This window comes from Salvelinus alpinus, chromosome 25 (assembly GCF_045679555.1).
Source record: "Salvelinus alpinus chromosome 25, SLU_Salpinus.1, whole genome shotgun sequence".
Lineage (NCBI taxonomy): Eukaryota > Metazoa > Chordata > Actinopteri > Salmoniformes > Salmonidae > Salvelinus > Salvelinus alpinus.
The window spans coordinates 22689845-22708431 of NC_092110.1; the positions used below are offsets into that span (position 1 = coordinate 22689845).

At 43.5% G+C, this 18587-nt stretch overlaps 1 protein-coding gene across 2 annotated transcripts; it reads right to left on the reverse strand.

Annotated features, from left to right (window-relative positions):
• Positions 1 to 10742: 10742 nt before the first annotated feature.
• LOC139553647 (zinc finger and BTB domain-containing protein 18.2-like) lies at positions 10743 to 17813 on the reverse strand. 2 transcript variants are annotated; one of them, XM_071366203.1, is made up of 2 exons: positions 17693 to 17813; positions 10743 to 16305 (listed from the first exon to the last, which is right to left on the reverse strand). In XM_071366203.1, exon 2 carries the CDS (start codon positions 16289 to 16291, stop codon positions 14708 to 14710), a length of 1584 nt encoding a protein of 527 aa, XP_071222304.1. In that variant the 5' UTR covers positions 16292 to 16305; positions 17693 to 17813; the 3' UTR covers positions 10743 to 14707. The 2 variants fall into 2 exon arrangements, with proteins under 2 accessions (XP_071222304.1, XP_071222305.1); XM_071366204.1 differs by lacking the exon at positions 17693 to 17813 and adding an exon at positions 16748 to 17066.
• Positions 17814 to 18587: the final 774 nt, after the last annotated feature.

The following is an 18587-nucleotide window of genomic DNA, read 5'->3' on the forward strand; positions in this document are numbered from 1 at the left end:
ACCTTTAAATTAAAGCTCTGGGATGCTGGCCTTCTAGGCAGAGTTGCAAAGGAAAATCTATCTCAGACTGGCCAATAAAAATGAAATATTAAGATGGGCCAAAGAACACCGACACTGCACAGAGGAACCCACAAATGTTGATGTTCCAGATACTCAACTAGTCTAAAGAATGCCAGTTTTATTGCTTCTTTAATCAGAACAGTTTTCAGCTGTGCTAACATAATTGCAAAAGGGTTTTCTAATGACTAATTAGCCTTTTAAAATGATCAATTGGATTAGCTAACACAACGTGCCATTGGAACACAGGAGTGAGGGTTGGTGATAATGGGCCTCTGTACGCCTATGTAGATAATCCATAAAAAAATCAGCTGTTTCTAGCTACAATAGTCACGACATTAACGATATCTACACAATATTTCTGATCAATTTGTTATTTTAATGGACAAACAATTTGCTTTTCTTTCAAAAACAAGGGCATTTCTAAGTGACCCCAAACTTTTGAATGTGTGTGTGGAAGCCCCTTGAAATGAGTGGATTCGGCTATTTCAGCCACACCCGTTCCGGACAGGTATAAAATCGAGCACACAGCCATGTGATCTCCATAGGAAAACATTGGCAGTAGACTGGCCTTACTGAAGAGCTCAGTGACTTTCAATGTGGCACTGTCATATGACGCAACAATTCAGTAAATCAAATTTCTGCCCTGCTAGAGCTGCCCCGGTCAACTAAGTGCTGTTGTGAAGTGGGAAGTCTAGGAGCGACAATGGCTCAGCAGTGAAGTGGTAGGCCACACAAGCTTACAGAACGGGACCGCCAAGTGCTGAAGCGCGTAAAGATCATCTGTCCTTGGTTGCAACACTCACTACTGAGTTCCAAAAACGTTCGGGAGCTTTATGAAATGGGTTTCCATGGCTGAGCAGCCACATACAAGCCTAAAATCACCATGACAAGCGTCTGCTGGAGTGGTGTAAAGCTCGCTGCCATTGGGCTCTGGAGCAGTGGAAAAGTGTTCTCTGGAGTGATTGTCGGCTAATGGGGATCCTAATAAATCAAATTAATCATGCTTCACCATCTGGCAGATCGAAGGATGAATTTGGGTTTGGCAAATGCCAGGAGAACGCCACCTGCCCAAATGCATAGTGCCAACTAAAGTTTTGTTCGGGCTATCAGTTCCAGTGAAGAGATCTTAAAGCTACAGCATACAATGACATTCTAGATGATTAGGTGCTTCCAACTTTGGCAGCCGTTTGGGGAAGGCCCTTTCCTGTTTCAGCATGACAATGCCCCCGTGAACAAAGCGAGGTCCATACAGAAATGGTTTGTGCGATCGGTGTGGAAGAACTTGACTGGCCTACACAAGAGTCTTGACCTCAACCCCATCGAACACCTTTGGGATGAATTGGAACCCGACTGCGAGCCAGACCTAATCGCCCGACCTCACTAATGCTCTTGTGGCTGAATTGGAAGCAAGTCCTCGAAGCAATATTCCAACATCTAGTGGAATGCCTTCCCAGAAGAGTGGAGGCTGATAAAGCAGCAAAGGGAAGACCAACTCCATATTAATGCCCATGATTCTGTTATGAGATGTTTGACTAGCAGGTGTCCACATACTTTTGGTAATGTAGCGTATCTACCTGAAATGACATCTAAGTGATTGATATATTGTATTCAGCAGTCATAAAAGTATGCCTTATTTACTTTGAAGAACTACAAAATAGTGATTATCAGACCGCATAGGCAGCAGCTCTATAGAGATGAGATGACTTGGAATGAAATAGTCATCAAATAAAACAAATGTAATATACACAACTAAAATATTGGAATAAAGTAATGTGAATAAATTATTGTTAATAAGTGATAAGCAGAAATTGGCAGTCACTACCATCACTGGACTTTTATTGTTTTATTCTGTGTTACAGCATTCAACCCACAAAATGCATTTTAATGTTTTTTAAATTATTTTGTATTACAAACTGGGTGGTTCAAGACCTGAACGCTGATTAGCTGACAGCTGTGGTATATCAGACCGTATACCACAGGTATGACAAAACATTCCTTTTTACTGCTCTAATTACCTTGGTAACCAGTTTATAATAGCAGTAAGGTACCTCGGGGGTTTGTAAACTTGGCAAAAAAAGAAACGTCCCTTTTTCGGGACCCTGTCTTTCAAAGATAATTAGTAAAAATCCAAATAACTTCACAGATCTTCATTGTAAATGGTTTAAACACTTTTCCCCCATGCTTGATCAATGAACCATAAACAATTAATGAACATGCACCTGTGGAACGGTTGTTAAGACACTAACAGCTTACAGACGGTAGGCAATTAAGGTCACAGTTATGAAAACGTAGGACACTAAAGAGGCCTTTCTACTGACTCTGGAAAAACACCAAATAAAGATGCCCAGGGTCCCTGCTCATCTGCGTGAACGTGCCTTAGGCATGCTGCAAGGAGGCATGAGGACTGCAGATGTGGCCAGGGCAATAAATTGCAATGTCCATACTGTGAGACGCCTAAGACAGCACTACAAGGAGACAGGACGGACAGCTGATCGTCCTCGCAGTGGCAGACCACGTGTAACAACACCTGCACAGGACAGGTACAGGATGGCAACAACAACTGCCCCGAGTTACACCAGGAACACACAATCCCTCCATCAGTCCTCAGACTGTTCGCAATAGGCTGAGAGAAGCTGGACTGAGGGCTTGTAGGCCAATTGTAAGGCAGGTCCTCACCAGACATCACCGGCAACAACATCGCCTATGGGCACAAACCCACCGTCGCTGGACCAGACAGGACTGGCAAAAAGTGCTCTTCACTGATGAGTCACGGTTTTGTCTCACCAGGGGTGATGGTCGGATTCGCGTTTATCGTCGAAGGAATGAGCTTTACACCGAGGCCTGTACTCTGGAGCGGGATCGATTTGGAGGTGGAGGGTCCATCATGGTCTGGGGCGGTGTGTCACAGCATCATCGGACTGAGCTTGTTGTCATTGCAAGCAATCTCAATGCTGTGCGTTACAGGGAAGACATCCTCCTCCCTCACGTGGTACCCTTCCTGCAGGCTCATCCCTCCAGCATGACAATTCCACCAGCCATACTGCTCGTTCTGTGCGTGATTTCCTGCAAGACAGGAATGTCAGGGTTCTGCCATTGTCAGCGAAGAGCCCGGATCTCAATCTCATTGAGCACGTCTGGGACCTGTTGGATCGGAGGGCTAAGGCCAAATGTCCGGGAACTTGCAGGTGCCTTGGTGCAAGAGTGCGGTAACATCTCACAGCAAGAACTGGCAAATCTGGTTCAGTCCATGAGGAGGAGATGCACTGCTGGACTTAATGCAGCTGGTGGCCACACCAGATACTGACTGTTCCTTTTGATTTTAACCCCCTCTTTGTTCAGGGACACATTATTCAATTTCTGTTAGTCAGATGTCGATGAAACTTATTTAGTTTATGTCTGTTGTTGAATCTTGTCATGTTCATACAAATATTTACACGTTAGGTTTGCTGAAAATAAATGCAGTTGACAGGGAGAGGACATTTCTTTTTTTTGCTGAGTTTGGTATATGGCCAATATACCATGGCTAAGGGCTGTATCCAGGCACACTCCACCTTCTGTCATGCATAAGAACACCACTTAGCCGTGGTATTTTGGCCATATACCCCACCCCCTAGTGTCTTATTGATTAATTATACCATGGCATTGTTGAATACTCGTTTCTGATTGGCTTGAAGGGAATTCTGCGGCCCGCTAATCGTTAGCTGTCTTGAGCATATCGGCTGCTATCTGAACAGGTCTATCGAACGATCTTCTTGGGCCACTATAACTATTTTGACAATTGGATTGGTCCCCTCTACCACACGGAACCCACTAATGTACTGACGGAAATGCACGGGGTGGCTAAAAACAGATCTCCATCTTCTGATAGCTTGCTACCCATGGCTCGGCTAGCTGTCTGAATCGCCGTGACCCCAACCAACCTCACTACTCACTGGACCCTTATGATCACTCGGCTAAGCATGCCTCTCCTTAATGTCAATATGCCTTGTCCATTGCTGTTCTGGTTAGTGTTTATTGGCTTATTTCACTGTAGAGCCTCTAGCCCTGCTCATAATACCTTATCCAACCCTTCAGTTCCACCACCCACACATGCGATGACATCACCTGGTTTCAATGATGTTTCTAGAGACAATATCTCTCTCATCATCAATCAATGCCTAGGTTTACCTCCACTGTATTCACATCCTACCATACCTTTGTCTGTACATTATACCTTGAAGCTATTTTATCGCCCCCAGAAACCTGCTCCTTTTACTCTTTGTTCCGGACGTCCTAGACGTCCAATTCTCATGGCTTTTAGCCGTACCCTTATCCTACTCCTCCTCTTTCCTCTGGTGATGTAGAGGTGAATCCAGGCCCTGCAGTGCCTAGCTCCACTCATATTCCCCAGGCGCTCTCTTTTTATGACTTCTGTAACCGTAAAAGCCTTGGTTTCATGCATGTTAACATTAGAAGCCTCCTCCCTGAGTTTGTTTTATTCACTGCTTTAGCACACTGCCAACCCGGATGTCTTAGCCGTGTCTGAATCCTGGCTTAGGAAGACCACCAATAACTCTGAAATCTCCATCCCTAACTACAACATTTTCAGACAAGATAGAACAGCCAAAGGGGGCAGTGTTGCAATCTACTGCAGAGATAGCCTGCAGAGTTCTGTCCTACTATCCAGGTCTGTACCCAAACAATTTGAACTTCTACTTTTAAAAATCCACCTCTCTAAAAACAAGTCTCTCACCGTTGCCGCCTGCTATAGACCACCCTCTGCCCCCAACTGTGCTCTGGATACCATATGTGAACTGATTGCCCCCCATCTATCTTCAGAGCTCGTGCTGCTAGGTGACCTAAACTGTGACATGCTTAACACCCCGGCCATCCTACAATCTAAGCTTGATGCCCTCAATCTCACACAAATGATCAATGAACCTACCAGGTACAACCCCAAAGCTGTAAACACGGGCACCCTCATAGATATCATCCTAACCAACTTGCCCTCTAAATACACCTCTGCTGTTTTCAACCAAGATCTCAGCGATCACTGCCTCATTGCCTGCATCCGTAATGGGTCAGCAGTCAAACGACCTCCACTCATCACTGTCAAATGCTCCCTGAAACACTTCAGCGAGCAGGCCTTTCTAATCCTGGAAGGATATCGACCTCATCCCGTCAGTAGAGGATGCCTGGTTATTTTTTTTAAATGCCTTCCTCTCCATCTTAAATAAGCATGCCCCATTCAAGAAATTTAGAACCAGAAACAGATATAGCCCTTGGTTCTCTCCAGACCTGACTGCCCTTAACCAACACAAAAACATCCTGTGGCGTTCTGCATTAGCATCGAACAGCCCCCGTGAAATGCAACTTTTTAGGGAAGTTAGAAACCAATATACACAGGCAGTTAGAAAAGCCAAGGCTAGCTTTTTCAAGCAGAAATTTGCTTCCTGCAACACAAACTCAAAAAAGTTCTGGGACATTGTAAAGTCCATGGAGAATAAGAGCACCTCCTCCCAGCTGCCCACTGCACTGAGGATAGGAAACTCTGTCACCACCGATAAATCCACTATAATTGAGAATTTCAATAAACATTTTTCTACGGCTGGCCATGCTTTCCACCTGGCCACCCCTACCCTGGTCAACAGCACTGTACCCCCCACACCAACTCGTCCAAGCCTTCCCCATTTCCCCTTCTCCCAAATCCAGTCAGCTGATGTTCTGAAAGAGCTGCAAAATCTGGACCCCCACAAAACAGCCGGGCTAGACAATCTGGATCCTTTCTTTCTAAAATTATCTGCCGAAATTGTTGCAACCCCTATTACTAGCCTGTTCAACCTCTCTTTCGTGTCATCTGAGATTCCCAAAGATTGGAAAGCAGCTGCGGTCAACCACCTCTTCAAAGGGGGGGACATCTTGACCCAAACCGCTACAGACCTATATCTATCCTACCTTTCTAAGGTCTTCGAAAGTCAAGTTAACAAACAGATCACCGACCATTTCGAATCCCACCGCACCTTCTCCGCTATGCAATATGGTTTCAGAGCTGGTCATGGGTGCACCTCAGCCACGCTCAAGGTTCTAAACGATATCTTAACCGCTATCGATAAGAAACAATACTGTGCAGCCGTATTCATTGACCTGGCCAAGGATTTAGACTCTGTTAATCACCACATCCTCATCGGCAGACTCAACAGCCTTGGTTTCTCAAATGATTGCCTCGCCTGGTTCACCAACTACTTCTCCGACAGAGTTCAGTGTGTCAAATCTGATGGCCTGTTGTCCAGGCCCTGGCAGTCTCTATGGGGGTTCCACAGGGTTCAATTATTGGGCCGACTCTCTTCTCTGTATATATCAATGATGTCGCTCTTGCTGCTGGTGAGTCTCTGTTCCACCTCTACGCAGACAACACCATTCTGTATACTTCTGGCCCTTCTTTGAACACTGTGTTAACAACCCTCCAGACGAGCTTCAATGCCATACAACTCTCCTTCCGGGGCCTCCAACTGCTCTTAAATACAAGTAAAACTAAATGCATGCTCTTCAACCGATCGCTGCCTGCACCTACCTGCTCGTCCAGCATCACTACTCTGGACGGTTCTGACTTAGAATATGTGGACAACTACAAATACCTAGGTGTCTGGTTAGACTGTAAACTCTCCTTCCAGACTCACATAAAACATCTCCAATCCAAACTTAAATCTAGAATTGGCTACCTATTTCGCAAACAAAGCATCCTTCACTCATGCTGCCAAACATACCCTCGTAAAACTGACTATCTTACCGATCCTTGACTTTGGCGATGTCATTTACAAAATAGCCTCCAACACCCTACTCAACAAATTGGATGCAGTCTATCACAGTGCCATCCGTTTTGTCACCAAAGCCCCATATACTACCCATCACTGCGACCTGTACGCTCTCGTTGGCTGGCCCTCGCTTCATACTCGTCGCCAAACCCACTGGCTCCAGGTCATCTACAAGACCCTGCTAGGTAAAGTCCCGCCTTATCTCTGCTCGCTGGTCACCATAGCTGCACCCAACCGTAGCACGTGTTCCAGCAGGTATATCTCACTTGTCACCCCCAAAGCCAATTCCTCCTTTGGCTGCCTCTCCTTCCAGTTCTCTGCTGCCAATGACTGGAACGAACTACAAAAATCTCTGAAACTGGAAACACTTATCTCCCTCACTAGCTTTAAGCGCCAGTTGTCAGAGCAGCTCACAGATCACTGCACCTGTACATAGCCCATCTATGAATAGCCCAAACAACTACCTCTTCCCCTACTGTATTTATTTATTTTGCTCCTTTGCACCCCAGTATTTCTACTTTGCACACTCATCTACTGTCAAATCTACCATTCCAGTGTTTTAATTGCTATATTGTATTTACTTCGCCACCATGGCCTATTTATTGCCTTTACCTCCCTTATCTCACCTAATTTGCTCACATGGTATATAGACTTATTTTTCTACTGTATTATTGCTTTGCTTTATCTTGGCCAGGTCGCAGTTGTAAATGAGAACTTGTTCTCAACTTGCCTACCTGGTTAAATAAAGGTGAAATAAAATAAAAAATGCTCCCTATAATTATCCTGTCTGTCTCTCTCGGTCTCCCCTCCCGGAGGACCTGAGTCATAAGACCATGCTTCAGGCCTACCTGACCTTACCTGGCCTGACAACTCCTGGCTGTCCCCAGTCCACCTGATTGTGCTGCTGATCCATTTTCTGCTGTTCTGCCTGCGGCTATGGAACCCTGACCTGTTCACCCAACGTGCTACCTTGTCCCGGACTTGCTGTTTTGACTCTCTCTCTATTTCTCTCTCGCTCGCTCTCTCTACCAGACAAGCTGCCTTGGCCTTTGAATGCTCGGCTATGAAAAGCCAACTGACATTTACTCCTGAGGTGCTGACCTGTTGCACCCTATGTAACCACTGTGATTATTTGACCTTTCTGGTCATCTATGAACGTTTGTTCAAGATATTCAATCTGGCCTTAATGGCCATGTACTCTTATAATCTACACCCGGCACAGCCAGAAGAAGGCTGGTCCTCTAGGTTTCTTCCTAGGTTCCTGCCTTTCTAGGGAGTTTTTCCTAGCCATGTGCTTCTACATCTGCAACGCTTGCTCTTTGGGGTTGTAGGCTGGGTATCAGTATAAGCACTTTGTGACAACTGCTGATGTAAAAAGGGCTTTATAAAATCTGTCATTGAATTTAATAGGCCAGATGGAATTATCACCATATTGCTTATCAGAGACGACAGTGGTGCCACTTCTGTATAGATTTTTACCTACCTAATCCTTTGTTCACCTCAAGTGCTTTGGGAGTTCATCAGTCGAAGCACATTTGTTGGAAATTAAATCTTCAAAAACTGGCAACACATCACTGGAAGTAGGCTGCTGTGGCTGTCTCAAGTTAGGCGTGGGTCAAATATTAGCCATCCTAGTAAACACGTTGCAGAGTGTACATGCCTTGCTGTCATCTGAAACATTTACTTGAATTATTCCCTGTTCATTTATTATAAGGTGAATGCCAGAGCTGGGGTTATTCTCCCTTTGCTCGCTCTGAACTCTGTAATGACATTGTGTTAATGCACTCTTAAAATGGGAACGTGCAGCTGTCAGGGTTCAACACATCCCTACATCTGTCACTCTAATGTAACTCTGAAGTTCACAGTTTGCCTCTTAAGATTGGTCTTCCTCTCCCCCTAGCATATGTATGGGGCCCTATGAGGAGAAGAGGCCGACTGGTCAGGCTTGGACACCAACTGCAGTGGGAGCGTGTGGCTTTGTCTTTCACCCATTCTCTTGGGGACCAGCTGTGCCCGGAGTGCGAGCGCCGAGCACAGCGATGCTACTGCTATAAATATGCGTCAGTGAGTGAGTGACAGCTGTGCAGTGGACCAAGGACGCACTCCACGGACGAGTCACTCCAAACAAGGCAACCCCAGCATGACCTGAACACCAGTGATATATATCCAACTGTCTAGCTAATTGTCATTCATGTATTCAATTTCATAATGTAAGTTATGTATTGCAGAAGCATTTGAATGAAGCCAAACCAATTCTGTGACAAAATAAAAGGAAATGTAACTGAGAAAAACATTTTACGACAATGTCTATTTTTAAGTAAATATATTGTTACTGTTTCTGAGAGCAGTGTGATGATGAGTCGATGTGAGTGAAAATAATGTCTATGCCGCAGATTAGTGTCTATATATAGAAACGAGACTGGGTTTTTGTACCAAGCTGTTTGTTTCTTTGTGTGTGTGTGTGTGCCCTTTTCAAGTGTTACCACCTGTCTTTTGTTAAGAAATAAAGAAATAAACATGGACCACACCAGCTGTCCCTGGCAGTCCGTTCAGAGGTCAAGGGCTCCCACCACTGGCCTTGTGAGGTGGTGGACACTTACAACTTTCATCTCAACAACTTCCTCCAAGTCTGCCTCTAAACTGGGGAATAAATAAATACAGAGAGTATTGTAGAGGTCCAAAACCATCTAAATGTACCAGGCTTAAAAGCCTTGGAAAGGAATGTTTTCAATATTCCATGATTTAACTCAGAGCCCACATCACAGCCCTGACATCTAGCAGTTAATCGTTATCACATGGACCATACTTTCCATACTCAGGTTTGGTTCACGTAGAAATCCATGTGATGGCCTAGTGCAGATATAACATGCTGATAGTGATGTGAATACCCTGAGAACTGAAGAAATGTTTACAGTGTGAGGTCCCTTATTTACTGGGAGGTAGTGGAGGCCGTTTGGTGTGTTTTTGAATGATCTTGGGAGGACATTGTTTTCTTTGTGCTGTGGTTGGCTGGCCAGCGCGGCAGTGTCGTCTGTTTATGCATAAAGTTAGTGCTCGGGAGTGGGAGCAGACAGAAGGAGTGCCTGAGCTACTACCCAGTGGCTGGATGAGGCCAAGGATGGGGCCGTAATTCAGGGTTGGGGGTGGGTGGATGCAGCCTTGTCTATGCACCACAGAATTGATGTGCTGGGGAGGGTAGTGAGAACTACCAACCCATCCCGAATGCATAGCAGAGCAGCTGGATTTTTTTAGATGTGCAGCGGGGGAATAATTAATACCCCTCCGCAAAGAAAATGACCAGTGAATTGACATGGAGATCCCCAATTAGACACGCATTTTTTTGTTTGTTTGCTCACTTATGCAGTTTACTTTCATGAAAGACAATGAAAAGGTGATTAATATAACAATTGAAAGTATTCAAAAGGTATTTTCTCTGCGGACTATTGGCAGCAGCTCTGGAAGAATGACATGCCACCGCTAAAGATCCCCTATCCTTGGCTGCAGCTTATGGGTTCAACGGGATAGAGAAGACCCACAGTATTATCACATTGTGTTGTCTGTATACAGTTCTCTCACTACCAAAACACACTTATCGGGTGTTGCTTGTGCAAAGGCAACAATGAAGACTCTCCTTGACAATATCTAAAGGTCGACAGTGGAAAAATCCTCTTTCACGAGTTTGAATGCATATTACTTCAATTTCCCATGCCAATTATTATATGGATTTATTGCCACAAATCCTGTCTTAGTTTAGTGTCAGATAATTTGGTTTGTCTGTAGAATACAAAACATAGGATTGGACAACTAAATCCCAAAGTGGGAAGCGCTATACCCCTACACATGTTAACATGGTAATATCAGGAAACGCACAAGAAAGACATCCACACGAGGCACAGAAAAGTGTCCTGTTTAATCTATGCATAATCTTAATAAAGACCTAACTCAAGATTGTCACATCTCCACAGCACACACAACACACTCTCTGAAAGCGCAAACAAAACACAAAAAAAGCACATACAATTACAGATAAAAAATAAATTGCCTGAAGTTCTACACAATGTCAATTCTGAATAAGATTGACCCCTAATCTTTAAACCACTAACACAGAAGCAATTGATTACTATAAAATATAACTTTCTTATTAAAAAAATTATATTAAATTCTAATGGCACTTCTACAAATTCTAATATTACCATTGACATTTATCAGCATCTTTCATTTTACAAATCAAAAAATTGAGTCAAATGTTGCACAAGAAACAATTGAATAAATATTTCTCATGATTACACACAATTTCACAGTCTTAACCTGCCAAAGACACAAATTCCAGTATTAATGTAACCCAATACTCAGTTTTAGACTTAAATCCTACAGCATGAATTAGGAAAACAAAACCCCACTGATCAGGAGCAGTAGCATGAGTTTTCATTCGTCATAAATATATCTCTCAGTGTTTCACATTAAACATGGCATCTATGGAAAACAATTAGGTTAATTCCCAAACATGGACTTAGCTTAGAGCCAAACAAAAATACTTCCATTCAGTTTGCTTAACATTAAATTGAATTCCAGATTAAAAACCTTTACAAAATATTAATTAATTTAACAGTAGCAAACTCCAACCCTGAAACTTGTCCCTAAAAGCAGCAGAAAACGGGTTTAGTTTACATTTTGATAAGGTGAAAAAAAGAACAGAAATTTGTATAGCCTGAATATCATCACAGCTGTCTGTGGCAAATGTACAGTGTATAAAAAGGGCAACTCCAGGTGCAACACTTGTCTGTGTTACTACAAGGCACATTCTGTAACAATCCTGGAGATATAAATAATGACTGAGAAACCATCAAAACAATAACTTACTGTTAGTTTTCTAAGCCTGTACAACTACATGTGTACATTAGAGAAAACAATACATCAATGTTTCAACTGCCTCACATAAGAAATGTTCCTTTCAAAAGAGTGAGACAAAATATGCAACAAACTACATTCCTGTGTTTTGATTGAAATACCACAAATTGAACACTATATGACATTTATCTAAAACACACAGCTTCATGAAATATTGGGAAACTCATTCCAGGGGGAGGATGGGTAGATAATTGGATGTTAATAAATACTACCTACATACTACTAAAGTTCAGATGAATCAGTGTTGCGATACCTCATCTCAAAAAGTTTCTTGAAAATCAGGCAACACCAACACTTGAAAAGAGAAATACGCTTACAATTATAGTGATTGTGTTGCTAAAGACGCTATGGAGTCACTGTAGTATCCTCTCCACATAAATGAACAATGAAGCACTTATCTAATGCATGCTGGGAATCGAGGGCTGTTCTTCGATGCCTCCAGACAATGCACCTGTTTACCGTCTTCCAGGTCTCCCTTTGCCTAATACATTTCTTGCATTCCAACGGCTCCATTCAATACAAAAAGTGCAAAGAGAGACTCATGGTGCCTTTTTCCCCCCACAGTGAGGGCAGACATGCACAATGATCCCTTGACAACTACCTGGGACAGGAGAACAATGCTTGTATTGTATGACTTCTATAGATATTCTACACCATATCGGTGTGTTTGTTCTTGTGAACAACTGCTTCCTCTGCCGGAACAGCAGTCATAGCGGTATTACTCCCTGTTTTGCTCTGGAGTGAAGACATGGCCTGTGAGACATTACATCTGAAAAGGAAGCCAAGTTCACTGGAGTGAGACAGGAAAAGGAAACCCAAATCACGGTGGGAGGGAAGACATGAAACTCTTACCTAAGAGATTGAAGCCTTAGTAAAACACCTTGATAATCAACTCTACTGTGTTCTTCTAATACAGAGAAACAGCATACATATTGATAAATAGAATATATATTTACATTAAATATACAAATAGTAAGAAATAGCAGCCTAGACAATATCAGTGTTGAAACTATATGCATGCTCAAAACAAGTGCTTCGGTGAGAATACGCAATTTAAGATTTCTGTGTAAGATACATTAACAGACCATTTCTTTACAGTAACAGGATTTTCAGAAATGAATAAGCGACCCCAATATCAATTCCATAGTACCAAGATGACAAGGCATCAAAAGTCTCTAAGCTTAGAGAAATCAGCTCATCTTTACAGATCACACCTAAAGTAAACCCTGAACCAAGTTAAAACGAATAAATCCTTCAGATCAAGTCTTCTCAGGACAGATGAAACCAATATCTTGGACTTTTAGTGCTACTCACCTTGTAGGAATCATATGTATAGCATCAAAATGAACCCAACTACAATGAAATCTTTCCATCACACAACAGCCCCATGAAATCTACATTCTGTCCAAAGATTCTGTCAAGCAAAGTTCCACCAAAGGATTCAGTCAAACGTTAAAATCAGACATCAGTCGTACTTCAACATGAACAGAAAAATAGATAGGATACTTTATAAGAGCAAACACAAGGGGCAAAATGAACTCAGTAGATTTAGCATTTTGAGCTACGTGTTCTGATGAACGGACAGTGTGGCAACAAGACATCCACAGTACACCATCTCCTCAGAGAAGCACTGAGGCACGCCGAGAGTATACTTTGGCCAGCTCTCCCACTCTCTGCCCTGTCTATCAGGGCATGTCTCCACTATTATTATATGGACAGCAAAGGAATATGCAAATGTGGTTACCCTTTCTTTTACAGTGCTGTAATACAGACAAATAACCCAGAAATTGAACTTACTAAATAGAAGTGAACAATTGTTAATTAATAAAGAGCTTGATTTTACGCCACATGTATTACATTATTGTAAGTACACTCATGAATCAATTGGCATACAAGTGCCAAGGGCTATCACTGAGTGACCAAGTTACTTCCTGGTATTAAGGCACTGTAAAGGGAAAGTGCACGTTTTTGAAGGCCCACAGATTAGTTGTATTAAAGGCAACAGGTCCTATGCTTGTATGAGAACAGGAGTGTCAATTTCAGTAGGCACCAGTGTTACAGGCATTAGCTGCAATCTTTAGTAATTAACACCCAACCTGTATATGCATCATGATAGAGCATAAAGGTGACAAAACAATTAACTTCTAAATGTTCATTCAGCAGCCTGACAGCCTAAGCTGGGATGAACATTGAAAGGCCAGTGCAGCAAAAAAAGTAATTCCTTCAGGACATGCTCCATCTTATTATATGAAAAACCCTTGCAACTCCTGTATTTATTTTAGTCCTCTATTTTAAGGAAACATTCTGTTGTCTGCTTCATTCCTACCATAAAGAAAATGACAATACTATCTACCCAAACAAATTATCCAGTAGTCCAACTTCAAGTATTTTTTCACTGCCTTGTGATATTTCTTCCTGTTAAGCAGGTTGACTAATAAATAAGGTTGGATATAAAATAGATTTCTACTCTGGGACAGTTTTAGTTTCCTCTTCCACATGTGCACTAATCAAATGTTAATCCATTCAGGAGTGTGTGCTATAATTCACTTGCAGATATATGCGTAGAAATGTGTTTCTATTAGCAGAATACACTCTTCATCAAGCTCAGCAGTTTTGCACTACCAAGACAGACAGAAATAAACAAGTGCAACTGATTTGTCCACCTTCAACATATATCCAGCTTGAGTGGAAAAGCACCCCATCTTATTATTGTAAAACAAAATGATAAAGTCCAACATCCTTCCAGTGAAGTCCAGTTTTGTGCATTATAAAGTTGCTACACCTTAACTTAAGAAATGCCACATGGATTAGAATTCCAAAAGGATATGTCTTTAACAATTTGTGAATATGTATAACTAGTACTTTACTGTGGAGGTATATGCAGTAGTAGTACTCAGGGAGTGATAAGACGCTACTCGGTCTTATTTCATGGCACTGGTGAGAGGGGTTTATCCAATGGCGAGGGTCTTGACAAGGCCACAGTGGAACTTGCGGATGTGGCGGTACAGGTCCCCAGACTGGGTGAAGCGCCGCTCACACCACTTGCAGGCGTGAGGCTTCTCACGTGTGTGAACCACGGCATGCCGGCTCAAGTTATGAGAGTACTGGAAGCTCTTGCCGCACTGGCCACAGGTGTATGGTTTCTCGCCAGAGTGTGTGCGCTCGTGCCGCTTCAAGGTGTACATGCAGGAGAAGGTCTTGCCACACTGTGAGCAGGTGGGAACAGAGCCGTCGGGGGAGAGCTTGGAGCGCGCCCCGTCCTTCTCGCGGAAATGCGAGCTGAGGTGCAGTTGGAGCACATGGGGACTGGGGAACACCTTGCTGCAGAGTGGACACACACACACCTGTTGCCCCGGGGGCAGCAGCACCCCACTGGAGGTGGAGATGTCCGAGGAGGCCAGGTCATCCTCCTCCTCACTGTCCCCCAGCAGCCTCCCCCTCCTCTCCTCGCCCTCTCTGCCCCTTGTGCCCCCCCCTCCTCCGCAGCCCACCCCCTCCTCCATCAGGTCTTCCTCCTGGGAGAGCAGGGCCGATGTGGAGCCGTTGTTGCCTGGGAAGAGGGCAGCGAACCCTGTCACCACTGAGCTCCTGGCACTATTCCCAAAGCGCTGGCTCTCCGGGCTCATCGCCTCACTGTCCTCCTGCTCTGACAGCAAGTCGTGTTCATCTTTAACAAGTGGCTCAGTGCCCTGCTGCTGGCTGTCGAGGGCCAGCTGTCCCGAGATGTAGGAGGGGTGTATGGGATCTCTGCTAGACAGTGGCTTGAAAGACAAATCCAGAGCACAGTCCATGTCAACTGAAGCCCGGGACCTCTGGGACAGCAATACTGTGCAACTACTGACATCAGCTTTTGTTTTTCCAGCTGTTTGGACGCAGGGCTCGGCCTCTGCTGACACATAATTGACACCTACAAGGTCCGGGGACCTGCCAGGGTGACCGTTTGCCTTCTGCCTGCTCTGTGCAGACCTATCACAATCTGTGACAGCCAGCCTGACTTCGCTGTTGTCCATGTCAAACTCCTCTGCCGGGGGGGCTCTCTGGGGCAGCTGCTGTGTCTGTCGCCGGCCTGGCCCTGGCTGCTTGCTCTGCAGCTCGCTGTCTGAGGAGGTCTCCTTGTTCAGGCAGCTCAGTGCTATCCCCTCGCTAACCTTCTCATCCAGGTAGCACAGTTCCTTATCTTTCAACTTGCTTTTGCACACTTTCACTATATCATACATGTGAAGGTAACTGGCCGCAGCCAGGACATCCTCTACTGGCAGTGTGTTGAATTCCAGCTTCCCCTCATACATAAACTCAAGGAGCAGACTGAAAGCCGGGGCTGTCACAATGTCACTGTTCAGATGCACAACGTCCCTTTTGTCTGGCTGATCCCTGTAGAAGAGATGGAAGTACATGCTGCATGAAGCCAAAACGGCTCTGTGCGCTTTGAATCGTGCATTCCCTACAAGAACAGTGCAGTCACAGAGAAAACCTTGGTGACGCTGCTGACTCAGGCACTGCAGCAACTGGCGGCTATGGTCTGGGAACTCCATTCTTCCGTCATAACCTGATGAAAAACAGGAAAAACTGGATATTAAATCAACGAAATGCTGCCATATAGAGGGCACCACAGAGCGTCAGCAACACATCTGGTGTTCAAGGAAACTACAAACAAAAGTAAACCAACCCCAAACGAAATGTACAGGAAAAGAATACAACTTGCAGAAAATGCCACAAAGTAGTCTATCAATGCAAACATTACCAATTAAAATGCGAGACATGCACATAGTTGTTTAAAAAGAAAAGTTTAAGACTACATTCCCATTGAATGTTAAATAGAAGCGCCATCCCTATTACAATATGGTAAAGGGGTCCTTATCATATCGACTTCTTTACGCATCAATAGGGCTACTTAAATCAATATAAATATTGTTATTTTATTCTCGATTAGCCTACAGATTAAGGTGTGTGTGTGTGTTTTTCGGTGTTGTCCTTTTGAGCTCTCCTACCTTTCTCTCAAGTTACCAACAGCAGTCCGATTAGTCGCACTAGTTTTTGAGCTTCACATGGAAATGCGAAACGGACGGACCGGGTACAGTCGCACGCACGCTTCCACACAGACAAAAACGATCGCTACTCAGCCGTTGTTCGTGTGTACTGAACAATGATCAGGAACCGTTCATTTACCAAGCATGCAAACAGAGATAGGCAAAAACTCAGGCTTGTGGATACCAGCACTCGCCCATCGGGCAAAGTTAAGAAAGACGCCAGGGGAATGAGTAAACTGGTGCTCTGTTAGCTAATTACACTGCAAGCTGTAGAGTCAGCTGCTCTGACATCACCGCAATGGAAACGCTACCTCCAGCTGTGCTCCCCTTTAAGCCATATGTTACTCTGAGTCGAGTTACGTACAATAGACACACAAACTTGTTTCAGATGTTGCATCAGTCCCAACACTAAAATATTGTACACTTAAGAAAATGTATTTTATTTTAGGATTAAAGGACACTTGACAGACGGTCGAAATTTGGATAACTTTATAACGCATTGTTGTTCCTTTTACGCACTGGTCAGCCACAACTTTAATGACACATACTTTTGTTCTATTGGTGTAAAAACATTTAAAGTTATTAAAATAACAATGGACCAGACTACAAATAACAAACAAATGCCCCTATGAACTTTTAATTAGGCCTAACCAATAATAAAGCGAACATACACATATTTGCTTTTCGCGAACTAGTTTGCCCTGTTTTAAACGAAAGGAAAACTACAAGCAGAGGCAAGAACGCAGGAAGATAACGCTACATGGTCGTAATTAATGGATAGAAGCCTTTACACAGCAAAGGAGCTCAGCAACTGTCGCTGACCAAGCCAGCTGCGCTGCACGGAGGTAGCGCTGGGTATTATAACTTTCGTTTTCAACATTTTCATTGTCAAAACGCATTACTTACAGATATTTTCCTTGTCCCCGTGTTTTCTTAAATGTTCTGACGTCCTTTCATGATGTACGGACAGATGTTCGCTTCTCCTGTCGTTTATTGAGCTCAGTTCGACCCTGGCAGGCAAGCTGCACTCAGTGCTGTGTGTCAAGCAGGTTGTTAATGGACCAGTCTCGCGATAACACCGACCACAATAAATTCTGTACTACTGCATGAACTCACACAGTGGCAGCAAGTAGCAGTGTTCTTTGAGAACATAATTTGACCTACCTTAATCTATCTCCTTTTTCTGGAATATTTCCACCTGGGAATTGATTGATGCTTTGAACGATGTCTGTTCGCACAGTGCATAATGTGTATCAAATGTTTTGATCATTTTCTTTCTTCTCTTTAATGTATATGGAAAAGACAATTATGCTCCCATTCTATATACAGTATTTTTTTGTCTGAGGATGCAGAACAGAACATATTTTTGATATTCCAACAGATATGTATTTTTATCTTGTTGCTACAATTTATATTGGGTGAGCCCAGGCTGCAAGAAATGGGAAGTCCAAAAGGCAGAAAGTTTATATAAATAAAACAGGAAAATATATTTGGGGGGGATTGCAACTTGCTATACCCCCAACACTCTGTCACATCTATAATAAAATATACACTTTGATATTTTCTTTAGGAAAGATGGAACCTGTTCAATAAACATGCTGCATTTATCTATCAAAGAGGAGTTGATCATAAGGATTCATTATGGAGAGTAATTAAGACCAAAATACAGATGTTTCTCATTTTCACTGATCGTCATAGATTTCTAATTCCATATTTTCAAAATACATATATTGAGGGAAAGAAGTGGCTTCAAGTTGCAGCTGCTCTTCTTGTGGCCCCCTCTCCACCCACCCTGCAACTG